The 25,417-nt window shown below is 42.1% G+C and overlaps 1 protein-coding gene across 2 annotated transcripts in view; it reads left to right on the plus strand.

The window, feature by feature from the left end:
- TMEM178A (transmembrane protein 178A) overlaps positions 1–25,417 on the plus strand; it is a 48,426-nt gene that overhangs the window by 12,797 nt on the left and 10,212 nt on the right. The window contains exons 1-2 of one of the 2 annotated variants that reach the window (XM_078056221.1): positions 2,515–2,800; positions 23,623–23,736. Coding sequence is in view for 1 of the 2 variants with exons in the window: in XM_036077378.2 (XP_035933271.1) it covers positions 23,623–23,736 (114 nt within the window). In the remaining variant the exon portion in view is untranslated. Of the gene's footprint in view, positions 1–2,514; positions 2,801–23,622; positions 23,737–25,417 lie in introns of those variants that run through there. The other variant, XM_036077378.2, reaches the window with a different exon arrangement.

Consider the following 25,417-nt stretch of genomic DNA (forward strand, 5'->3'; position numbering starts at 1 on the left):
TGAGGAAGCAGTTGTTTGGCCGTGTGTGATCTTGGGTTTGGAGGAGGGGGTGGAGGGAGACTGTGTTAGGATGAACCCCAGTCATCTCATCAGGCGTGTTCAAGCCAACCCACTCCAGTGCACCTCACATTTTCTGATGGAATTACTATGCTCCGCTTGGGTGTCTCATTTGAAACTGAGAGTCCTATTTATTAAAGCTTGATACCTCTTTAGAGCAGGAATTTCAAAGCAAGAAAACAATCTGAACCATTACAGATGGGCTGAGCTAGCAGGATTTTAGCACAGAAGCCTCAGAAGATGGTGTAGAGCCACAAGGTATGTGGGTGGACATATATTTGGACCACCAGATTGAATGCCAATTTGTAGGTTCAAAAAAAAAAAAAAGCAAGAGAGCAGGCAGGAAAGAAAAGAAAGCAGGAAGGAACAAATGAGCAGCTATTTAGTGACTCTTTGGAGGACCATCTATGGGGATCTTGTTTCTTTAAATATCTATTAGTCCATTTATCTTTCTAAAATATAATCCTTGGAACACTACCTCAAAAACTAATGATGTACTGTATGGTGACATAACATAATAAACTAAAATAAAAACAAAAAAAAAAAACCCCAAAACCAATAAAATACAATCTTATCATGTCTTTCCTTTTATTAAAAGTCTCTGTCTGAGGGCTTCCTCAATAAGTTAAACAGAGAATTACCAAATGATCCAGCAATTCCACTCCTAGGAATATACCCAGAAGAATTGAAAACAGGGACTCAAACAAAATCTTCTACACAAATGTTCACAGCAGCACTATTCACATGAGCCAAAATGTGGACACAACCCAAATGTCCACGCATTGATGAACAGATAAACAAAATGTGGTATATTATATAATGAAATATTATTCAGCCATAAAAAAGGAACGATTTGCTGATTTATGCCACAATACAGATGAATCATGAAACCATTATGCTAAGTGGAAGAAGCCAGACACAAAAAGCAATGTATTGTATGATTCCATTTATAGAAATATCCAGAATAGACCAATCCATAGAGAAAACAAGGAGGGAGGAAGGGGTAGTGACTGCTTAATGGGTTTTCTTTTGGGTTGATAAAAATATTCTGAAAAAAGGGGAAATGGCTATACCATGTACTAAATGAAATGGAACTGTTCACTTAAAAATGGTTAAAAGGGTAAAAAAAAAAAATTTCGGATGGTTTCCCACTGTTCACAGCTGTAAGTCTAAACTTCTCAGTAGATCATAAAAAGTCATAAAATGATCTTCACTGTGTAGCTCCAACTACCTTTCCGGTGATACACCTGGCCACTCTGTGAAATCTAGGATCAGGCTACATCAGCCTGTTTGCTATTCCCTCAATACATATGCCCTTCACTGTCTGTGTCATTGCATATCTAGTTTCCTCTGCTGGAAATACCATGCCCTCTTGTCCATCTGGGCTCTCTTCCTTGAAAGCTTTGTGCCATAGTTACTTCCTTGACCCTAGCCTCAGCCCCTCACTCTGCGAAGTTAATTGCTTTATTAGCTGAGACCCCAGTATGCTTTATATATCCTCTATGACAGTATTTCCTACATTGTACTGTGGCTTGTTTCCTTGTCCATTTTTCCCCCTACCTTAAGGCCAGGGACAGGTGCCACCTGATTAGTATCTGGCACATGGCGATCTTCCCATAGAATGGCTGCTGAAAAAATTGCATTGGTTTGACTCATATCATAGTCATCCTATCTGGTTCATTTTCTTCTCGCCCACTCCATCATTTTTTGTTCAATTAAAGGATAAGGAGAAGGGAGAATTATTCTGTTTTCAAAGGATAGGACTCTAATAATTAATTCAAAAAAGACAAAATCCTTGGCATTTTTAAAAAAGTAGTGAGAGTAGTAGATGTTAAAAAAAAAAATTTATGCTATGCTTTTATTTTTGAAGTGTTCAAAGAATCTCAGGGTGCTTCTTTATGGGGGATTTTGAAGTGTTCAAAGAATCAGGGTGCTTCTTTATGGGGGATTTTCCTCATAAAATGTTCTTAATCCCAAACTAAAGGATTATATTATTATTGCGGTTTTCTTGTCTTCCTGCTTATCTCCACAGGAAGTCCCTTCCTTCAAGGATCTGTTCTGTTGTCTCCGTTCTCTCACAGGACCTAGTAGGGGGCTTTAGAAATACTAGGATCTCAGCACACATATGGAGTGTTTTGCAAAGTTCATTTCAAGTATTTCTTTGTACAGTTTTGGTATATTACTCTTTTTTTTTTTCAATAAAATTGTTGCAAGTCCAGTTATTTACTTCCTTTGGCCAAAAGGCAGAAGAGCTGGAATGCACTGCAGAAAAGACTCTTGGTTGCTGCCCTTCATCAGGCTCTTCCCAGAGCTGCTCTGCGGCAGCCGGCTCATTGCTCGGGAGGCTCTCCGTCCGCTGGAGAATCGCGTGGGATACGAGAGTGCTCACGGAGCTCTTCTGGAAGAGGTGGCTCTCCAAGAGACCAGTGGCTTTGCTGGTGTTCTGAAGTGATCTCCCTCGCAGCAAGTTTATTTTGCAGTTTTCTGAGGAGATGGGCGGGAGTCAGGAGACTTGGGGCATCTTCTCTACTCTGTTATTAACTTATTCTGTGACCTTGGGCAAGTCACCTGACCTCTCCAGAGCCTCATTTTCATTTTCGTAAATAGAGAGATTGGATGAGCGTAACCTGTTGGGTCTCTTTCAGCGTTAACCGGCTGTAATTATAGGATGCCCAGAAAACAGCAGCTTAATTAACTCTGCAAAGTGTAAGGAGAGGAGAAGGTCAGTTCTTTCTAGAAGCAGGTAAGCAAGCATTAGGACAATCCAAATTTGAGAGCCTTTTCTTGTTTTCAAATTGTTCACCCATATGTCTTTTCTTTGCGTTTTGGATGTGACAGGCTTTCTTAGTGCTTAATTTTCTTTTTCGTTTCCTGAGGATTTCAAAGGAGAAAGCAGGACTTTCTATATTGTTCTAGGAATTCTCTTCTGTGGGAGCAATGTTAGCCATTTGGTTGGAAGAATTCAACTGTATAATTTTTTTTTTTCTTCTTAGATGATTTCATAGGGAATTGGTAATAATAAGGTAGAACTGGTTTTAGGGACTGGAGTCAGAGTTTACAATAGAGAACAAAAAGGAGTACTCTTTAGAAAATTGCATAGTATAATTTAAATTTTGCCTTACTCGCTCATTTTTAAATGTCTTTGAGGAAGTTTTGAAAAGATTTTGATGAAAGGAAAAAAATCATATACTTTTTTTTGTTACTACAGGAAAAATTCTAGCTTTATTCCTTCTTTGCTTCGAAGAGTATTTAATACTCATAATCCATGTGAAGTCAATGAGAAGTCTACAATTATGTGTGATGCTTCATTTTGTTCAAAAGTTTTAAAGATATGCTTTTTGAATTTAATAATCCACTGTGTTAAATATCTGGAAGTTATATTTGATCAGTTTAATTTAATTCATATTATGAATTCTGATTATTCATTTCAATTTCTTTCCCCCCCCCTCATATGATATTTTCAGTGGCTTGCCACATATTGTAACAGGCATAGTAGTTAATTTTACTGAAAGCCTTATTCAGAAAATTTGAACGTGATATGACTTTCATTGACCCCAAGTTTCCTCCTTTGCAGAGGAAAGGATATACCTAGATAACCTCTTTGGTCATCCATGGCAATGATTATAATGGCTGATCTGCCACCCAACTTCTGATCCTTGATAGGACCAGTTATTTTTACTTAAATCTTTCCACACAAGCCAGAGACTAAGTAGGCAGGCCAATCATCTGCAACGTTTCCACCAGGATCAGGCTGGTTCTTATTGAGGGAGCCAGAGCGTGACTTCCAGAAGACAGACTGTATGTAGTCTAGGGTATTGAGGTAGTACACCTCACCTTGCCCCTGTCATAAGCATTGGGTTAATTGGAAGACTTACTTAGAAGATAATCTAAGAGGAGGAAAATAAACCTGTTCAAGGAAGGTTAACTAACCTACACTGAATGGTGGTGGGGAAGATGGGAGAGAAGCAAGTCCATAGAGAAGGAGAGGAGAGCCATCACATAGCGGTCTTAATTTTGCTCTCTTGGTTTGGGAATATATTGCTTAGAAAGTTTCCTCATTCTTTTGGGATTTTTGTTTTTGCTTCCTTTTACAAACGGTTATACAAGAGTCTTACACAATCCCTGGGAGATTATGAACTAGGTAAGTGAAATTTTTCTGTAGTAGCCATATGACGAGGAGTGCAATACTCATGGAGTATTAAAAAAGCACCTTAAAGGTACATAGCACATTCCTTCCACATCACTCAAAGCAGCTTTTCACAAGGAGAAAAAGGACACATGTTCCCTGAGTAAGCTAGGTGGTCCAGGGGAATGACATTGGAACTGCTGGTAATTATCATTTGTATACAGAGGGGGATGTGTTCATGCAATGATGGCGGGGGGGGGGGGGGTCGAGGGGTGTGGGGTGGAGCCTGGGAGGGGGGGAAGATGCAGACACCTGGGCACCAGGAGCTCCTGGCCTAGCCCTGGCTCTTCCTGCTGCATGTCGGACCTTGACAAGTCACGTAAACCTCTCTAGATCTCTGTTGGTTGTTTTCCAAAGTGAAGGGTCAGACTTCATGATTTCTAAGAGTTTTCCAAATTATTACATTTTATGATTTATTTAGAGCATCAGGAAGTCAGGGTGAGTTTTCCATATAGCTAAAACCTACCTTTCTGTGCATCTCAATGGAGGGATATATTTATTCAATGCATGATGCAGATTCCTGCCTTCTGAAACAGAGAGCACCAAATTTAACTGTTGCATCATGAGTCAGGTCATCTTTATGAATGATGACATAATACTTAGGTACCCTTAGGGAATGTAGAGGTGTGTAGAACTCTGTGCCTGAAAACTAAATAACACAGTCTACTATTCTTTAAAAAAATTGTGTTGCTCTGATTTTTTTTTTTTAACGCTTGCTGCTTTTCTAAATATCGCTACCTTCTGCTTCTGTGGCCTGCCTCTAGCCGCTCTTTTATATATTCCACTCTGCTACTTCTAATGGGCTAGGAACAGGGAGCCGTAGATGAAACACATAGGAATTAGGTCTGAAGTTAGAGCAAATAGTCTCTAGGTGAGGTTTCAGGAGGTACTCTGCAGGACGTGATTGTCACTGTGGGAGACTTTTGGGGGGGGCCTCTTCTGTGTGGCAAGAAGCAAGTCTTGCGAAAGTACAGTACAAAGATACTCCTTATGGAACGATCTCAAGTTTGTGACCATTCTTCCTACAGAGAAATTGAGAATGGTGACAGAGCAAGAATGCCAAGAGGGCTCAGAAATAGAAAGGGGTCACCGAGAGGGCAGATGGGCAGATCTGTGACCGTGTCTGGGTGACGGACAGGCATGGCCGGGTCTCATTTGTACGGCATCCCACACAGTCATCCTGTTCACAGCCTTGGCTTGCCCGCCATTCTCTACTATGACAGCCCATTGCTTTCTCCTTTAGATAAAGCAGATACAGGGGATTGGCGGTGGCAAGGCTGAATTAGGACCCATGGATGCCAGCCTTCTGGTTAATTGTCATCCTATTGATCCTCAAGACCACTTGTAGTAGATTAAGAAAATGTAAATTGGTGATTCATTTGCTGTGTATTTACATGGAAATACCACTTTATTAGCTTGCAAATTACAGTATCTTCCATTTCGGCATAAATTTGGACACTGACTAATTTGCACTTGTTTAATCTTGCAAGCTTGGCAATTTGGGGAAGCCTCCTATATCCCCCAACCTCCGTCCCCATAATCTCACCTCACCCATCCAACAAAGCCAAGAATGTTGCTTTAGGCAATAGGAGCCATATTACAAAGTACCACTGGGTTTCTTAAAGCTTTTCTGATGTAAATTAATTAATTGATTAATTAATAAGCATCACATAGGTCAGTCTCTCTTAGGGCTCTCTTTGCTGTGTTTTGTGGGTGCAGTCAGAAAAGCAGTCAGATTTGGTGTTATCCTGGGACCACAGCTTCCTTGCCCAGGTGGAGGACGGGAGCTCATCCTGCGCAGGAGGGAAGCAGGAAGGTCTAAAATCTGTATGGGTGGCTTCATCCAGGATCTTGTGTATGTAATAGTGTGACAGGGAGGTGTGGAGGAAAAGCCCTGAGATGACCAGTCTTAGACAAATGGGGACTGCCTGGGCCATCCCTTTTGGCCCACGATTGTGTACCCCCCGTGTTAGCTTTTTCCTCCTTTTTAACAACTAGCGTGGGTGATGATGGGCACAGTGTGGGAGCACCTTCTGCTTTCTTCCCGACTAACGCTGGCCCCTCCTCACTTCCAGAAAAATACTGTCATACGGGAGCTCAGGGTTCTGGAATGACAATCCCTGTAACAGTATAGGGTGGGGCCTTATTTATCCAAGGCTTCAGACTGACTTCTTCTTTATTGATTTGGGCTGATAATCATGCAGTCTGTTGGACTGTTTCTAATTATTTTGGCTATCTTAATTATTGGATTGTGCATGATCTGCTCTGTTCAAATAATTTCTCAGCAAAAAGAATTGAACCAGCTCAAGAGAGCATACACATCTACCTAGTTGCTCTCTGCTCTACCTCTAGCCCTCTGTGTCACGTCAGATGAATCATTTTTGCCTCCCTGTTTTTCATTTTCCTCTCTGTGAACACAGAGAGAATGATATTATCTTGTGGCTGAAGATTTAGGGTCACTGGGTATCAGGCACTAGCAAAATGTAAATTGTCGCTACCAGTTTGATAGGACCATTCATGCTGACTTTATGTTGTTTAAATCTTTACATTTTTCTCATTATGAACTTTCATAAACATATGCTCATTGTAGACAATGCAGAAACCTGCAAAGAGGAAAATAAAAATCATTTATAACCCTGCAACTTAGTTATATAAGTCTGTGAAAGTTTGATTTCTTTCCATCCAGTCTTTATGCAAATATATACACAAAGACATATTTGAGATAACACAATATATACTGCTTTGTATCCAACATTAAGCCACAAGCATTTTGCAGTTTTCATCATTTTTAATATCTCCATAGTATTTTAACGTGTGGATGCCTGGCCTCCTAGTTAATTTATTCTTCCCGACTCTCATATGTCCTCATATCCCTTTTTTTGGCCCAACCGACAGGATCATGTATCTGAAATAAAACTTGATCATATCGCTGGCCTGCTTAAACCCTTCTGTGGCTCCTGATAACTTCCCAGATGAGGCCTGGCAGTGGGGGGAAGCTCCTTATCCTCCTCACTCACTGTCTCACACTTTATGCTCCGCAACACCAAACCTCCTGTCCGTCAGTCCCTGGAAATGCTCCTTACCTCTGCACTTTTGCTTTTTGCTCTTCTTCCGTCTGGAATGCTCATTTCTTCCCCAAGGTCACCACCCATGACCTGGCTGACTTGGACTCAGTTTTAAAATTCACCCTAGGATGGCCTCTCAGACTCCCCCTCACCACGAATGTGTTTCTCTGGGTGGCTCTGTAGCAGCTTGCTTGTATTTGCATCACAGAAATGAGTCCTGGCCCCCTCCAATCCGTTCTCCACGCTAAGGCAAGAGTGACGTGTTTAATGCTTGTTTGTTTCAAAAACAAACCAAAAAAATCAATTCTGATCACGTCATCAATTCTGATCATTTCTAATCTGTGGTAGACTTCTTTTGAGGCTTATGATAAAGAGCAAGTCTCAACCCACCCTCAGGCTTTCCGTGGTCTAGCCCCACTTTCCTCTCTAGCGACAGCTGCCCACCCCCCACCCTGCACCCCAGTACTGCAGACCTTCCTCTTCAAAGCCCTGTCCATGCCCTTCCTTCTGCCCCACAAGGATATTCCTGCCCATCCTTGAGAACTCAGCCTTCCTGGACTGCCTCCACCTTCTCCTCATGGCTTAGGCATCCTGTTCAATGGTCTCAGAACACTGGGTTCTCCTTTATGTCAGGCTTGTCATTTTGCATCTACCTGTGCTCTTATTTCAATAATGCCAGTGTCCTGCAGTAGACTCTAAGCTTTCTGAGGGCAGGGCCTCTGTTCGTCTTCGTTCACATTAGAGGTGGGATTGGACTGGAGGAAGATCACGGTGTCCAACAGCTGAGGTTAAACAAACTCTTCACCAGATCAGGCTGGAGAAGACCGGTTCGGTTAGATGCGACCTAGTCGGGCAGTGCAGGAGCTGTGGACTGAAGGTGGCCATGTATAAAAGTGCCCGCTCTTTTATAGTCCCTGGAAGACGTTATGAAATCAATATTATCAGCCCCATTTTACAGATTAACTACGACTCCGAGGATTTCATAAAGGTAGCAGGTGGTAGGGCCATAAGTTAATGTTAAGCTGACCTCTAGGAGGGGGAGGCAAGGTAGCATGAAGGACAGGTCTAAGAAGTGATGGAGCTCCTGGTGTACTGTGTGGAGCCCCACGTGTTTCTTTGTGTGTCTCAGGTTGCGTTTTGGCAGCTCGCTGGCTCATCGTGCGGTATTAAACCAGTCGGGCGGCGAAGACATGCCGCCAGAAGCAGGGAGCACCGCAGAGGCTGATTTCCCCTCCGCACATTTGAGCCCCTGGCAATGAATGGTGTTGTCCCAGTCCGTTTGCACTGCCCTACACAAGTGGGGGGCGGCTGCTGGCCGGGGAGCCAGGGTCCTCAGAGGGCGCTGTGCCCAGCCCCGGGGAGGAAATCACCAGGTGCCGAGACTGGCAAAACAGGTACTCAGGAGCTCTTGAAGGAAACAGGTGGCCCTTCTACTTCTAGTCCAAGGGTTTTTAAAGTCACTGCCCTGAGAAGGCCAAGAACTGTGGGGTCCCTGGAACATAGGATATCTAGCCCTGAGCTTTGAAAACCCAACAAAGGCAAAACAGAAGTCTTCTGGCAAAAGAGAATAATCCAGAAAGGATGTTGCCAGAGAGTTTAAAAAAAAAAAAAAATTCTCCAGGATTTTCTTAAATTAGGTTTTCCTTTTAATTACCTAGTTATCCTTCAGAAACTTGGAACAGTCCCATTCCTTATCAACATATTCCTTGTCAATTATGCACAGGCTCAGGCTTCTGGTGCCGAGGGTGATGCTTAAGTACAAGGCAGCTGGAAGTTTTCCCCTTGGGTTGTGGGGAGTGTCAGGAATGCTAATGTGCTGAGGCTCTGGGCTGAGCTGGTAGCTGGAGAGAAAGGCCTCACTGAGCACAGGGCCTGGGGGCAGGATGGGGAGCAGATAAGAGGGTCAGGGCCTGCAGGGCGCCCCCCTTCGCTGCCCAAGGGGGCAGGGTGGCTGGCCCCACCAGGTGAAATGGGGAGGGGTGCTGAGCATTAATTTTTAATTTTTGTGATTTCTGATAGACCCTGCCTGCTCCCCGGTTGTAAACACTGTATTCTCAAATAGAGGATTGAAGTGATGCTTAGCAAAACCGCTTATTGGCCCTTTTTAAATTTTCCTGTCTGGCTGTCTCTGTCACTCATGCTGCTTGATGTAAAATGAGGGCTGGAAACATAGTGTGGGCATGTTCTGATGAGATGTGGGCTGGAATGTGGCGGGCGCGTGTGTGATGAGATTCAACGGGGACAGTGGTGAGGTGCAGCTGTGAGTTATCTTGTCCTCTTCGTGTCCCCCGTGTCCCCGCTGAGGCTTCTTAGGGCTGCATGGGATCAGCACAGGTGGTCAGAAGAGAAGTACAGCTCGGCTGCACGCTGTCCTTGGAGCTGGACCGGAAGCACGTTTATATTTCAGGCTCAAGCACCTGATGGTTGTTTTGACTGCTGGAACTGTGTGGGTAGGTGGGTGAGGTCTGGTAGGAGGAAGAATGGGAACTTCACTTTGGAGTGTGCGGCTGTGGGGGCGGGCGGGCCCTCCCCACCCAGAGATTCCCAAATGGACAGCAGTTCCACCTGGGTCAAGGGGAAGGTTTTCCCTTCCAATCAGATCCTCACTTTAGGTATTGAGCGCCACCCTGTCAATCTGGGGCTCTGGGGTTACAGAGAGATACGATCTCTGATCTCTGCCCCTTGTGGTCCTCCTCCTGCTACCACCCCCTCCCCCAATCCTTCCCCACCTTCATCTCTCTCCTCAGCCTCTCCTGTGACCCTCCTCCTGTTTTTCCTCAGCCCTAGTCTGGGGTTTTAGGCACCTGACCACGTGCTCAGCAAGCAGGGAAAGAAATCTTCGCGTGCAGAGGTTTGGACAGTGGTTTCCTCGAGTCTTTCTATTTCCTTGTGGGTAGAGGGCAGTGTGAGAGCAAAGGGGATGGAAATATACAAAGAATATTGTGATAAACGCAATTGCACACATCAACCCATGCCTGCCTGCTCTGTGCTTGTCCCTTTAAGAGGACTAATTAGGCATGATCAGGTGTAGTCGTAGTGATTCTCACCTGACAAAGTCTGTTAAGATATCTAAGATTGGCTTTGGAGGGAGATGCTAATTCAATACCAGCTCTGTCACTTGTTAGCCATGGGACTGCAGACAGACGACCTAAGCTCACTGAGCCTCAGTTTCCTCCTCTGTAAAACAGAGGTAATGATGGAACCTGTCTCCTGGGGGAAATGTGAGTAGAGCTCTGAGCACAGAGCCTGGCATATAACAAGGCTTCAGTAAATTATTATCACAACCATTTAGTTATGTGGCCATGGGCAGGCCACGTAAGTAGTCTGTGCCTTGTTCTTCTTATTTGTAAAAGGAACAGAATATCTTCCTTATGTAACTTACAAGGATGTGTGACGAGGCACTCTGAACGCAGCATAACACGCTACATAATAAATAAAAGCATGATGATCATTTTCCTATAACCACGCTAAAGCAATTTTGGTGGTCTCACAAGTGTGCTTGTCTGGCTACAGATTTATGCCCTGACTTAGGGATGCCTGGAGCTCCTGGAGGAGGCAGCGCACACGGGGAATAGTGGCAAAGGCTGCCGAAGACGGAGGGTCCTGCCCGGACTGCCATCTTCCTCCTGCTGCCGCAAACGGCTTTGGGATTTGGCTTTTTCCTATACCATAGGGTTCTTGCCGCTGGAAGGTGGTGAGTGCCATCCTCCGCTCTCCTTGCAGGGAGTCCTTGATAATTCGTTCAATTTGGAGATTTTATCCCCCTTCACTTCTTGTCTACGGTGTCTGCTGGGCCACCTAACCATGAGGAGGCTGGGGGAGGGAAAGGAAATGAAATCGGACTTGTCAGTTTTGCTTGATCGTTGCTTAGGCTTGATCATTACTTAGAAAAAATTGAAAATATTGTTTCAAATCAATTCATATTGTTTTTTGAAATTGATTCCAATAGCCTACCAAAGCCCAGAAGGACAACTCTATCAGTTATCGGGCCAGCAATAGAACAGGTGCTCTCTATAGATCCTGAAGGCTGGCTCTAAAGGGCTCCCAGTTTCCATTTATCTTGATATGTATCTGTGACACGTCTCATCATAAATCCAGCAGCCCATCTGGTGAAGGGGACACAAGAACATTGTTCATGGTAGCAAATATGTTTAAATTTTTTCACAGTTTGAGCAGAGCTATTACCCTTGTCTCTACCGTCATAAATTAGCTCTACCAAACATTGCTTTCCTAATCTCCATCTACACTAGTAATTAGTCAATTCAGCTTGATCTGGGGTTCATTTTCATAAAGGAAACAAACTTCTGAAAGTGTAGCTCAATTAGAAAGAGTCTATCAAGCCACCTGGAAGGGGCCACGAGTGTACTGTTTTTGAGGATAATTTGCCCTGGAACACTGCCAGCCCACTCCAGAATGGCCCATCTTTCTCCAGCAAGTTGCTCTTTTCTGAGTTTTTGGGAAACCGCTCGAGCCATCAGAGTTCATGGGTCCCCATGTGGCAGGTGGGAGACCTCTCTCTCTTTCTCCTTCTCTATCCCTCCCTCCCTTCACCCTCCCTGTTTCAGACTCATGGTTTAGTTTCAAGTTGTTAGTTTTTCATTTTTGTGGAACCATATTCTAGATTCAGAAAGTAGGTCCCCTGTCTAAAAGGTACTCGCTCAATAAATGTTTGTTGAACAAACGAATAAATGAATGAGTGAAAGAAAGATTAAAGGATGATGTGATTGACTTTGGTGGCAAAAGGTAATGATTGATACTTGGCCCCTGATTCTTTTCCCAAATGCTAGATGTGAGGGTGAAGTTACACCGGCGGCGGTCCCTGAGGTCAGGACTTACACTTTACTGGTCCTTCGTAGAAAGAGAGCAGGAAGAGGGAGTGGATGGACGCTGTCCCTAGGGACTAGGCACTGTTAGGACACTTGATATATATGATCTCATTCGGTCCTCATAACAAGTCTGTGAGATTGTATTACCTCTACTTTACAAATGAGGAAATGGAGGCTCAGAGTGGTTGAGTTTATTGCTCTAAGTCACACAGCTGGTTCCAAAACCAATATTCTCCTTTACACTCTTGGATGCTGCTTCTTATAAGCACATATTAAGTGTAAAAAAAAAAAAAACCAAAAACCCAACCTGTATATTTCCAAGTTTCTCCCAATCTTTGGGAATATACAGGTTTAAGCTTCCAATGAAAAAAATCATATTTATTGATGTCCATACTAATCAAAAAGGTCATACTGGAGAGGAAATAAAGCTTAGGTTTGCTTCCTACACTGACTGGATGCCTCCCAGAATCCAGGAGATTTGAATGTCAGGTGTGTATTAACAACAGCTTTAGACTCGTGTACTATTAAGACAGGTTTTGTTCGGACTGTATTGATCTCTCTGAGGTCAGCATGTCATGACCAGAGCCAAGAGTAACCAGCAGCAACTGTCGGCCTATCCCTGTAACACGGTATCCCCCGTGGGAAGGAAAATACCCCAGTGTACTAAGTTGGAGCATCCACTGAGCCAATGGCTGTATTTGGTTTCACATGAATCAGGGCCCGGGGAGCAAGATATGGGATAGGGTGTCGGTTCTTGCCTGTGTCTGCCTTCTTGCCAGTGGCATGATCATATCCCCCTCGCCCACATTGGCAACTCTGAGCGAAGAAGAAGGACTAGAACCTGTCTCCTGCTAGAGAGAGAAGGTAAAGGGAAGGAGAGGAGAAAGAGGAGGGAGAGAGAAGCTGAGTGCACTGAGCTGGGCTGAAATCCCCCATAAGCCACATAAAATCACAACCTCTCTTTAATCTCCAGTCATGAGTCCCTGTCCTACCAGCTAATCACCAACTGCATGCCATGATAGCTCTGAGAAGCTGAGAATCCCTGGTTTTTATTTTTCAAAATTATATTACTTTTTACTGTAGATATAACATCATAACTCCATTAAAGGAAATTTAAAAATGAATTCAGCCAACCGGTGGTCATTCACTGCCTTAACCCCATGACAGTTTTCCACCTGTGTACGGGATCATGCTTGTGGGAGTACTGTTCTTTCTGGTTTGCCCCACTGCCCCCTCCCCTTTTCAACTTCCTGTGATGATGTTTACTCTCTCTGCAGTAGGCTGAATCTGTCAGGCTTGTCATTGAACCCTCCCTCTTTGGCCCCTAGAGATCATGTGTTTACCATTCACGGAACTCACCAGAGTCTTGCCTTTAAGGAAGAGTCCAGTTGTCTGGGTTTGTTCAGGTAAATGAAGTAGCAGTAGCAGCAGTAATAATAATTATTATAATAATGAGGACGATGATGAAAGCTAACACTAACAATATGATATATCTCATTTAATTCTCCTGTGAGATAAATGGACTACCCCTGTCCATGTCCACAGCTGAGGAAACTGATGCCCGGAGAGGTTAAGAAGCTTGCTAAGGACACACAGCTAGCGAGTGGTGAAGCCAGAAGGCAAATCCAGGCTGTCTTGCTTCAAAGAGAATATGGAGTGAACACTGATACAATTTCATACAAGTGAGAAGCTGATTCTCCATTACTAATAAGAGACAAGGGTAGCAGAACAAGCTAGTATATTGTGGAGAGAGAGTCTAAACACAGAACGTTCACACCTTTCAGGTACTTCCTAGATCAAACACTCGCTCTCAGTTGCTTTTACTTTGAATCTTATTCACCTTCATCTGGTCCGGTACAGTGGCCATCAGCCACATGAGACTATTGAACGTTTGGGATGAGACTTACATGGAAGGAGCTGTGCTGTAAGTGGAAAACACCAGATTTCAAAGATTTAGTGTGAAAAATGTATGTAGAATATCTCACTAATAGAGGTGCCTGGCTGGCTCAGCCAGAAGAGTGTGGGACTCTTGATCTTGGGGTGGTGGTTTCAAGCCCCATGTTGGGTGTAGAGATTACTAAAAAATAAATAAACTTAAAAAAACTCACTAATAATTTCCAAAATATTGATTGTATGTTAAATTAAAATATAATATGATTAATCTTACCCATTTATTTTTGTAGCATGGCTATTAGAAAATTTAAAAATCTCTATATGACTTGTAAATTCTCTAAATTTCTACTGGACAGTGCCACTCTCCCATCACTAATTTTGTACCTCTCTCCTCTCAATTCTGGAGATCTGATGATGGGTTTGCACTTGGGGCTTGACTTCAGGACTGGTTTTGGCTATTTGAGGCTTAAAAGTCAGCATTAGTCACACAACAGCCCCTGAACTCACTATATCTGGTTTATTTATCTAAATGAGGGCTGTTCATACCCCTTAAAGGAGGCAACGAGGAAAACATTTTCTTTTGTCTGGTTGGCCCCTGATTCCCTCTGAAATTAAATCTCTCTGGTGACAATATGGCAGCTACCCTGCCCTGTGACTCCAGGATGGATCTTTCCTTTCAGACCGGCATGTGTGCGGGCAGAGCGGGTGGGAGAGTTCTTTGTTTTTCTGCCCATGGGCCAGTTTTGGAATTCCAAGTTGCCTTTGAAATGTTTTACGAAACAATGCAGACTGTTCACTGACCCTTTCATCTGCTGGAGAACCTGAAGCAACAATTAGACTGTTGTTATCAGCAACTGTGGCTGAAAGAGTTCTGAAACATCAGGGATCCAGAAAGAAGTCACAGCCTCGGCTCTTAAGGAACCTGGGACACTCAGAGGGAGGCAGAGTTTCTGATCTATTAGGAAATGACAAAGACTAAGTAATCTAGAGCCAGATTGGGAGGATCAGCCTCTGACGTCACAACAAAGCCAGAGAATGGAGTGAGCTGCATGGGCTGCAGTGTTCCTTCTGGAAGGCATTTTGAATGAAGGAATTGAGCCTGGGGGGGGCGGTGCTTAGGAGATTTGGGGTTGTTCCAAGGTGATGGCCATATAGCTATAGAAAGAAATGGGCATGACCCTGCCAAGGCATATGTCTGGGAGGGGTGGGAATAACCCTGGGCACCAGTCGCACTGAGCGCAAGTGAGCTAGGGGGCAGGGATAAATGACAGGGGTCTAGAGCCTGGGTTTGATTACAGGGAGGCCAACGGTATGTTCTTGGATCGAGGCAAGACAGAGCCAGATGATGGAAACCTCAGGCTTTACTGCTCTCAGGGACCACCAGAGATTTTCTTATCTTCTGTTTGCTCCAGTGTGGAAGTTGGTACATATAGATTAAAGCAATCTAATAAACAGTTATGGGGCATTTACTATGTGCTGGCTACTTTATTTTTAAATAAATACATAATTCTACAATAAATACATAATTACTTTATGGGAAGTAAAACTGTGTCCCACTTAGAGTGATCAATGTAAAGAAACCTATGAAGTGCACGATACTGTAAATGGTAGGTGGATATAGCAAACATCTTAAGGTTTTCCTATTCTCCATTACAGATGGGCAACGGAGGCTCCAGATCTTCACACAGCAGATTTCTCCAACAGTGGGCTGAGGGTGGTTTGGAGGGTGGAGAGAACAGTGGCAAGGAGGCCAGTTGGTCAACTGTTCAGGAGTGAAGTGATGGGAGTCTTGCCCTGAGCTTGAGCAGAGAGGGCACACGAGAACCCTTGGTTATACTCCGTTCAGGCAGGGGTTGCACGTGTCTGTTTCTCTCTCTGTACCCTCAGGTTAATCTGCGATGCACATTTAGGGTGCAGACTCCTAGCGTGTGGCAATAGTACTGTATGGTGAATGTGAGCCGATGCCAAGAGCTTTTTCATAACCAGATGCTGACATTTCTTGAGTGCTTTGACTGGCTTCATCCCATGCTAAGTCCTTGAATGACCTCTTTCCTTCCTCACAATAACAGAATAAAATATCTGCCATTCTTTCCCCTCTTTTACAGATGAGGGAAGAGAGGCTCAGAGAGGTTAAGTGATTTGCCAAAAGTCACACAGCCGGGATTCAAATCCAAGTCTGACTGACTGCAAGGCCTTTAGCCACCACACATATTGCCTTGTCATTGACTGGTACACAGTGACTTTTTAGAGCATCTTCTGTTTCTCACGTTTCTCCCTCATTTAACCTAAGTATGGGTTTCTGTAACTTAGCATAGAATTCGATTCATCTCTTTAAGCACCAGAAACAATAGAAGTTCACCAGACCATAAGCCCCATTCCTAACCTCTGTGCGGCATATTTATGTGTCTTCTTCTGTGGTTTATATCATCATTAACGTGGCTCTACTTGGCCCTTTAAGAAGCTAATTAATCACTAAATATAGATCACAACTTGTTCTTTTCAACCCTCTGCATGTTTCTTCCCCCCATTGTGTGATGCCATCTGGTGCTATGAGCTCATGCTTTTTTGTGTTCCTTTTCAGGGAACCAGATATACTGCTCTCTCTACCCAGAAAGCCAGTTAATTTCAAAGTTTGCATGCATGGCTTTGAAAAAATTTGAATCTAATGCCTCCTTGTGGATTTTCACAGTATCACTCTTTAACAGAACACCGCATGGAACTTCTCTGTCTTTACCACCATCCCCGTATATGGGTACACTTGTCGTTTCATCAAAAGGACCTCATTTGTCTTTGGCGAGCTGTCAAGCAACTCCAGGTCTTTTCCTGTGTGATTTTTGTCAAGTTTCATTTTGTCACTTTAAAGTGTATGCTGTAGGAAGCCAGACCTTAATAAAATACTTGCCCCTTCGAATCTATCTGACTTTTTGCTATGGCAGTGGAACGAGTCCTTAAGAACAAGGAACTCACACAGCTAATGCAGGCCTCTGACATTGCTGCTGATCTGTCCTTCACTCCCACTTTCTCTTCTAATTCTGCCTGAAGCCTCTAATCATCTTCCAAGGGAGTGGAGCGCAGGAGCTGTAGACTTTTCTTGCCAACTCAGCTGAGATGCTCTGGACTCGCCACCGGGCTCCCAATCTGTGGGATTGTGCAGGACTGCTTGTTACCATCCAGTCCAGACCTTGCCACTCTCCACACTCCTTTCTCTTCTTATTTCAGAGCTCTTGGCAGTTTAAATTTAGCCTGGGAGCCTAGCGGGGAAGGAAAGGTAATTTGGCTCTGTGTGTGCGGCTTACCTCACTCCTGGCACATGCCGGATGCCCCCTGGGGAAGCAAGAGAGCGTTGGCCGGCTGCCTACCTCCTTTCTGCTGTCTTCCTCCTGGGATCATGCCTGTTCCCAGCAAGGGGCCGAGGAGAGGAGCCCTGAGAATGTCCGCAACGATGTAAAAGGAACCATACATTTCCCTAGCACAGAACTTGTTCTGGGGCCAGCCCCTCGGACTCTCAGAGAACAGTTTCTCCCCGGTCCACACCCCATTTCCAGCCGTAAGCAGCTTCTGTGAGATGTAGGTAGGATGAAGTTACTGAGTCAGCCATAGAGCCAAGCCAGTCTCCAAATAATGTTATTGAAAAGTGTGGATAATGTATAGACAGAAGCCTCGATTACGTATCAGCTTTGTTTCCAGAAGAGCGTATGTTGTTACTAAACTGAAAAAATGTGTTTTTCATTTCACATTGATAGTTTGCTTAATAACTACAGTTTTAACCACCCACCGAATTAAGATGCACTTCTAAAAGATTAGGATTTCTAATTTTCCTGAGTGAGTAGTGTACAGAGTTGGGTAACAGCACACATGTTAAAGCTCGGTTACTACTTTGCACTGTGGCCTTATGCTAGTTGCTTAACGTCTCTGAACTTCTGAGTTTTCTACCTACTTAATGGAGTGAATCATACTTTATTTTTCTTAATTTGGTTCGTAGGGTTGTGGGTGATTATCAGATAGATTTTTGTGAAAAGTTTTTTCTGCATCTATGAGATGAGCTTGTGGTTTCCGTGCTTTATTCTATTGGTGAGGTCTATTATATGAATTGATTTTCATATGTTGAAGCAATCTGGCATTCATGACATCAGTCCCACTTGGTCATGATGTACAATCCTTTTTATATGTTGCTGAATTCACTTTGCTAGTGTCTGTTGAGGATTTTTGCATACCTATTCATAAGGAATATTTTGAATTATTCTTTACTTGTGATGTTTTGGTTTTTGTATTTGGGTAATATTGGCCTCCTACCATGATTTGGGAATTCTATTTTTTAAGATTTTATGAATGATTGTTAATTCTTTAAATATTTGGTAAAATTCACCAGTGAAGACATATGGTCCTGGACTTTTCTTCATTGGAAGATTTCTTTTTTAAAGATTTTATTTTTAAATAATCTCTACGCCCAATGTGGGCCTCAAACTCACAACCCCTAGATCAAGAGTGGCATGCTTTACTGGCTAAGCCAGCCAGGTGCCCCCGCATTGGAAGATTTTTAATAAGTTATTTACTAACTCAATCTCTACCTATTATAGATCTATTCAGATTTTCTAATTTTTCTTGAGCCAGTTATGGTAGTTTGTGGCATTCTACAAATTTTCCATTTCATCTGTATAATCTAATTTGTTGGCATATAATTTTTTCATAGTATTCTCTTAAACTCCTTTATTTCCCCATAAGATTATTGGTAATGTCCTGTTTTATGCCTGATTTTAGTAACTTGAGTCTTCCCTTTCTTTATCATGGTTAGTCTAACTAAAGATTTGTCAATTTTATGTTTATTATTTTTTAAAGATTTTATTCATTTGAGAGAGAGAGAGAGCATGAGCTGAGGGGAGAGGCAGAGGGGAGAGGGAGAAGCAGACTCTCTGCTGAGCTGGAGCCCGATGTGGGGCTCGATCCCAGGACCCGGAAATCATGACTTGAGCCAAAGGTAGATGCTTAACCATCTGAACCACCCAGGCACCCAAGATTTGTTGATTTTATTAATCTTAGTGCCAATTTTTGGTTTTGCTTATTTTGCTATTCTCTATTTCATTTATTTCTACTGTAATTATATAATCTCTTTTCTTCTGCTTAGGGTTTAGTTTGCTTTTCTTTCTTTAGTTTCTTAAGGTAGACAGTTAGTGATTTGACATCTTGTTTTTTAATGTAGGCATTTGCAGCTATAAACTTTCCTCTAAGCATGTTAGTGTCATCCCGTAAATTTTGGTATGTTGTGATGTTGTTTTTGTTTTTGTTAAGGTGCTTTTAAATTTCTCTTGTGATTTATTTTTGGACCCATTGGCTGTTTAGGAATATGTTACTTAATTTCCACAAATTTGTGAATTCTCAAACTTTTTCTGTTCATTGTAGGATGGTCAGAGAACATACTCTATATGACTTCAATAATTTTAAATTTATTGAGATTTGTGGTCTATCCTGGAGAATGTTCTATGTGCACTCAAAAAGAATGTGTATTTTGCTCTTGTTGGGTGGAGTGTTCTATAGATGTCTATTTTGTCTATTTGTGTTAGAGTGTTGTTCAAGTCTTCTGTTTCCATATTGGTCTTCTGTCTAGTTGTTCTACCAGATTGAAGGTGGGATATTGAAGTCTCCAACTATCATTGTTGAATTGTCTATTTCTCCCTTCAGTTTTGCTTCCCGTATTTTGGGGGCTCTGTTGGTGGGTAGGTGCATTTGTTTACAATTTCATAAATTCCGAGTGGATTGACCCTTTTATCATTCTAAAATGCCTTTGTCTCTAGTAAAAATTTTTGTCTTGAAGTTCATTTTGTCTGATGTTAGGATAGCCATTCCTATCTCTCTTTTGGTGATTGCATGGTATATCTTTTTCTATACTTTTATTTTCAACCTATTTGTGTCTTTGAATCTAAAGTGTGTCTTTTGTGGACATCATATACTTGGATCATGTTGTTTTATTTAAAATGCCAATCTCTGTCTTTTGATTGGAATGTTTGATCTGTTTAGATTTAATGTAATTCCTCATAAGGGAAGACTGCCATTTTGCTATTTGTTATCTGTATGTCCCTCTATTCTTCCATTACTATTTCTTTTGTGTTAAATAAATGTTTTCTAGTAACCTTTTAAATTCCCTTTTGTTGGGGCACCTAGTGGCTCAGTTGGTTAGGTGTCTGCCTTCGGCTCAGGTCATGATCCCAGGGGCCTGGGACTGAGCTCCACATCGGGCTCCCTGCTCAGTGGGGAGCCTGCTTCTTCCTCTCCCTCTGCCATTCACTCTGCTTGTGCTCTCTGGCTCTCTCTAGCTCTCTGTCAAATAAATAAATAAAATCTTAAAAAATATATTAAAAAAATAAATTCCCTTTTGTTTTATTTTCTATTTATATTTTTTGTTATTTTCTTAATGGTTACCCTGTGAATTACAATTAACATCTTAATTTATAACAATCTAGTTTGGGTTAATACCAACTGGATTTCATTTGTATATAAAAGCTTTGCTGCTTTATAGCTCCATTCCCTCTCCTGTCCTTTGCACAGTTATTATCATACAAATTACATTGTATGGTTGCTCAACACAGTTTTTTTTTTTTTTAAGGTTTTATTTATTTATTTAATTGACAGAGAGAGAGAGAGAGAGAGAGAGACAGCAAGAGAGGGAACAAGCAGGAGGAGTGGGAGAGGGAGAAGCAGGCTTCCTGCCGAGCAGGGAGCCCTATGTGGGGCTCGATCCCAGGACCCCGGGATCATGACCTGAGCCGAAGGCAGACGCTTAACGACTGAGCCACCCAGGCACCCCTCAACACAGATTTATAATTATTGGTTAATGCTCTGTGTCTTTTAAGTCAGATAGGAGAAAAAAAAGTTACAAAAAGCACAAACAATACATTTTTTATACCTTAATTTTTCCTTCATTTCTGAAGGATGACTTTGCTGCATATAGAATTCCTGATTGATTATCTTTCTTTCAGTGCTTTGAATAAATCCTCTCACTCCCTTCTACTTCCATAATTTCTCATGAGAAATCATCTTCTACTCTTTTGAGGAACCCCTGTATGTGATAAGTTGCTTTTTTTCTTGCTTCTTTCAAAATTCTCTCTTTGGCTTTCAGGAGTTTGATTATGATGTATTTGGGTGTGGCTTGCTGTGAGGTTATCTTATTTGTAGTTCATCAAACTTAGATGTAAGAATGTATGTTTACATCAAATATTTTATATTTATTTCATCAAATATTCTTTTTGCCCCTTTTTTTCTTTTCTCCTTTCTGGGATTCTCATTATACTTATGTTGGTGTGATTGATGGTGTCACAGATCTCTGTAGCTCTGTTTATTTTCCTCACTCTTTTTTCCTCATTTTCTTCAGACTGGATCATCTCAATTGACCTATCTTCAAGTTTGCTGATTATTTCTTCTGCCCCTCTAGTGGATTTTTCATTTCAGCTATTGTTCTTTTCAGGTTCAGAATTTCTATTTGTTTTTTTTCTTTTTATACTTTCTATCACTTTACTAATATTCTCTCTTTGGTGAGACATCATTCTCATGCTTACCTGTAGTTCTTTGGATATGATTTCCTTTAGTTCTCTGAACATATTTTAAGCAGCTGATTTATAGTCTTTGTCAGATAAGTCTAACATCTGGGTTTCCTCAGTGATAGTTTCTACTGGCTGGCTTTTTTCCTCACGCATGGGCCATATGTTCTTGTTTCTTTGTATGTTTTGTACTTCTCTATCAAAAACTGAGTATTTAAAATAATATTATGTAGCAACTCTGGAAATTAGATTCTTCCTCCTCCCCAGGGTTTGTTATTGTTTTGTGTTGCTGCTGTTGGTTTTTTAGTGTCTTTCTTTAACTAATTCTATAAAGTCTATATTCTTTGTCGTATGTGGCCCCTGAAGTCTCTGCTTGACTAGCTTTGTGTGAAGCTAATGGACAGAAATGTCCTTAGCTGCCTGGAACTAATAAGTCCCAGTCTTTGCTAATGGGCTCTGTGTGTTTGTTGGACATGTCTTTAACTCTGCCTTAGCCTTCACTCCCTGCTTACATGGAGCCTCAAGGTCAGCCTGAAGATGAATATCAAGTGGAATGACAGTTTTGAAAAATACAAATGCAAGCTATTAATACATTTGCAGCATGTTATCTGCTATTATTCTCATAGAATAGATTGTTTGTTCTTTGTAAGCACAGGCATTTTCTGTCTTATAAACACCTAACTCCTATGCCTTAGACCACATAACAACTGCCATGGGCTCATGCTGAAAAAAAACGCAAAATAAAAGAGCTTTGAACTTTGGGAGAATCTGTGCTTTCATAAGGAAAAAAATAAAAAAGCTTCCCAAAAGCAGGGAGAGTCTTGGGCAATGTTTCTCAAAGTGAGATTCAAGGACTGCCTGCCTCAGAATTACTTGGGATGTTTGTTAAAGTTCAGCTTCCTGGCTCTATCCCAAATCTTTTGATTTAGAATGGGTGGGTCCATCCAGGAATCTGTTTTTAACTAGCTCCCCATTGATTCTTGATGTATACTACTGTGTGAGAAACTCTTCAGGGAAGATGATCCTATAGGTGCCTTCACTTCAGAGATGGGCTCACGATACAGGCTGTGCTCAAATATTAGTTTCCCCCTTTTAATGCCTGATTTCTAAAAAACTCACTTCATTTCTATAGTTCATCAAATTCTATCAATTAGAGGTTTATTTGCATCTATGAGGATTTTTTTTTTTTTTTTTAGTTGCTGCCAGGGTTATCATAGGATTCAGGCTGAATCATGGGACTCAGGAGATTTCAGGGGAAAAATAAGCCCATATTTATTTATGCAATAAAAGCATGGGTTGGGAGGGAGGGTAGGAGAAGGTACCAGATAAATCAATGGGTACACTTGCCCGTTTCAAAATATTGCACGTAGGGCTGGGCATGCAACCAGAAAAGGTAGAGAGATTTTTTTTCTTTCTCCTCTCTACTTTTATTTTTATTTTTCCCCCTCTCCACCTATAATATTATTCTTTCTCTTGGGGCCCAGAATTTAGGTCAGTAAAATTCGTATTAAGGAAATACATCAGCTGCCCTGGGGTTAAATAGGCTCTTGAGGTTTGTCTGGTAACTGAATCACCACCTAAACCACCAACTAGAAGGTTGTCCTAATGGAATGATGTCTTCTGGTTTCCAAATAATACACTTCCTGATGAACTTTTTGATGCACCCTGTTTGAGAGCTTGAGATTGGATTGAGTTCAGACACATGTAATTTATCTGGGTTAACTTAAAATTTTAAATCGATTTCCCCCAACCATCTCTATACTTTAAGGCCATTTCTCCTTGTGGAGTTTTGTGTTTAGTTAATACAAACTCAGTGTTGAAAGACAATTAGGAGAGTTTAGATCCTTATCAATTTTAACACATTCAAAAGTGAAACATGATTTAAAAAATTATGTCATGTTTTAGGTGTTTCTTGCTCTGACTTGTCTGTATTACTGAGAGTCATCAAGAGATTCCTATCCCTTCCCCCATTCAACCCAGTTTAGGATACAGTACTCTGCCGTAGGTCTCCAGAATTGTATTACAAATGCCCAGACTAGTAAATCGCATTTCTTATTTCCTTCAAGGTATTGCACAGAGATGCACGGCTATCAAGTACCACTTTTCTCAGCCAATCCGCTTACGAAACATTCCTTTCAATTTAACCAAGACAATTCAGCAAGATGAATGGCACCTGCTTCGTGAGTATTTCTGGGAAGGGGCCAGAGAGAAAATGGTGTCTTTCTGAACAAAGAGTATTCCCACCAGCCCTCTCAGGTTTGAACCGAGAGATGTTGTGCTGAGCTTTTGTGGGCCTGTGGGCCCAATCCAACTCGGTCAGAGACTCTGAGAGTCATTTCACTATGCTGCGGTCAAACTTGTTTACAGAGGGAATGTGTGAATGTCAGTCCTGAGGCTTTGTGAGGCAGGGCAGTGTGTGATTCTGCCCTGGCAGTATCTGGACGCAAACGGCCTCCTGCATCTTTTCTTTACCAAGTCATCGGGTGCAAGGACCTGCTCTGCCACTTGTCTTAGTAAACCAAGGAGATTATACCTTAGGTACTCTCAGTTTTGTTTTGTTTATACAATATTCATTTTAGCCACCATGTCTATCTCAGGCCTTGGTATTTCTGCTAAAATATCTTTATGAGTGTATGTTGTAATTTTCTCAGAGGATGTCTGTCATTAGAGGATATCTCGATGATGGGAACTGCTCTTTTTCACTGTCAGGAAAATGTGAAAATCTAGAAAGGATCATGCAGTGTGACACTAAAGAGGGCCGATATTTACCTGAAAATTGTTGATTCATGCTGCCTGGTGATAGATGACTCAGGAAAGCAAAAAGCTAGACCCTAGTCAGAGGTCGATGTTGTCATTTTCCAGTGAAATAAGCAGCAAGGACTTTGGGGATCTTGTTTGGTGCCCAAAGCCGCTGCAGAAAACCAAGCAGAATCTCATTTTGTGAGGAAGTCTCTGCAGATCAAAAGACTGTTTTGAATCTCAAACATATACGTGGAAGCTCTTATGATACTGCTTTAGCAGTGGTCTCATGCTATACATATTAGGATTGGCAAATTTAGGACTTGGAAAGTCATTGCCTGAAATGTGGTTTATTTCTTAATGGTATGACTTCCTGAAAATTCTTTCTTGTTGGCTGATCTTAACAAGCATTTCTCAGCAGATCTGAGTTAGAGTTTTGGGTAAGTGTTCTTACGTCTGAATTCTTTAGGAGCGTGTTTGGAGTTCTTTGTCTTAATCAACAGTCCAGAAAGCCCCGTAGTCACTGGTTTTAAGTCTGGTGAGAAAAGATCAATATAGAAGCCTGAGAAAGAACCTCGCCTCTTTACTGGAGGGGTCTGTGGCTTGCTTTTGCCCAGCAAGACAGTATTTGAGTGTTCTCTTTATCTTTCTTGAGGTTCTTACAGAAAGACATTTTCAGTATTTGCATGCATAGCTCTTTCTAAGAAAGTCACATCTGGGGATCTGTACCAGGTTTACCAGATAAGCTTAACATGTCTGGTACTAATGCAAATCCCACGTAGATTATATCTGAACCTAGTGCCTTTTCATGGTCGTAGACAATAGAATTACTACTTAAACCACAGGGAATTTAGGAAGTTGAGACAACAATGGCTGACCTATTTCAACATTTCCTCTGCTCAGATGTGGATGTCGCAAAATGACTTATCCTCTTAACATTAAACTCAGCCCCTTTAAATGATCACAGCCCCTGGCCCTTGGCCTGAGGTGCCTCCTCTTCTAGGCAGCGATGCTCTGCTTTCATTTAGATGCTCTGAGCTGGAAATGAGAAGCCCCTTTAAAAGAAAGGAATGGTCCATGTGGGCCCAGAGCTGTTGACTGGCCTCTGGGGCAGCTGAGCTA

The sequence above is a fragment of the Halichoerus grypus genome, chromosome 10 (assembly GCF_964656455.1).
Source record: "Halichoerus grypus chromosome 10, mHalGry1.hap1.1, whole genome shotgun sequence".
Classification (NCBI taxonomy): Eukaryota; Metazoa; Chordata; class Mammalia; order Carnivora; family Phocidae; genus Halichoerus; species Halichoerus grypus.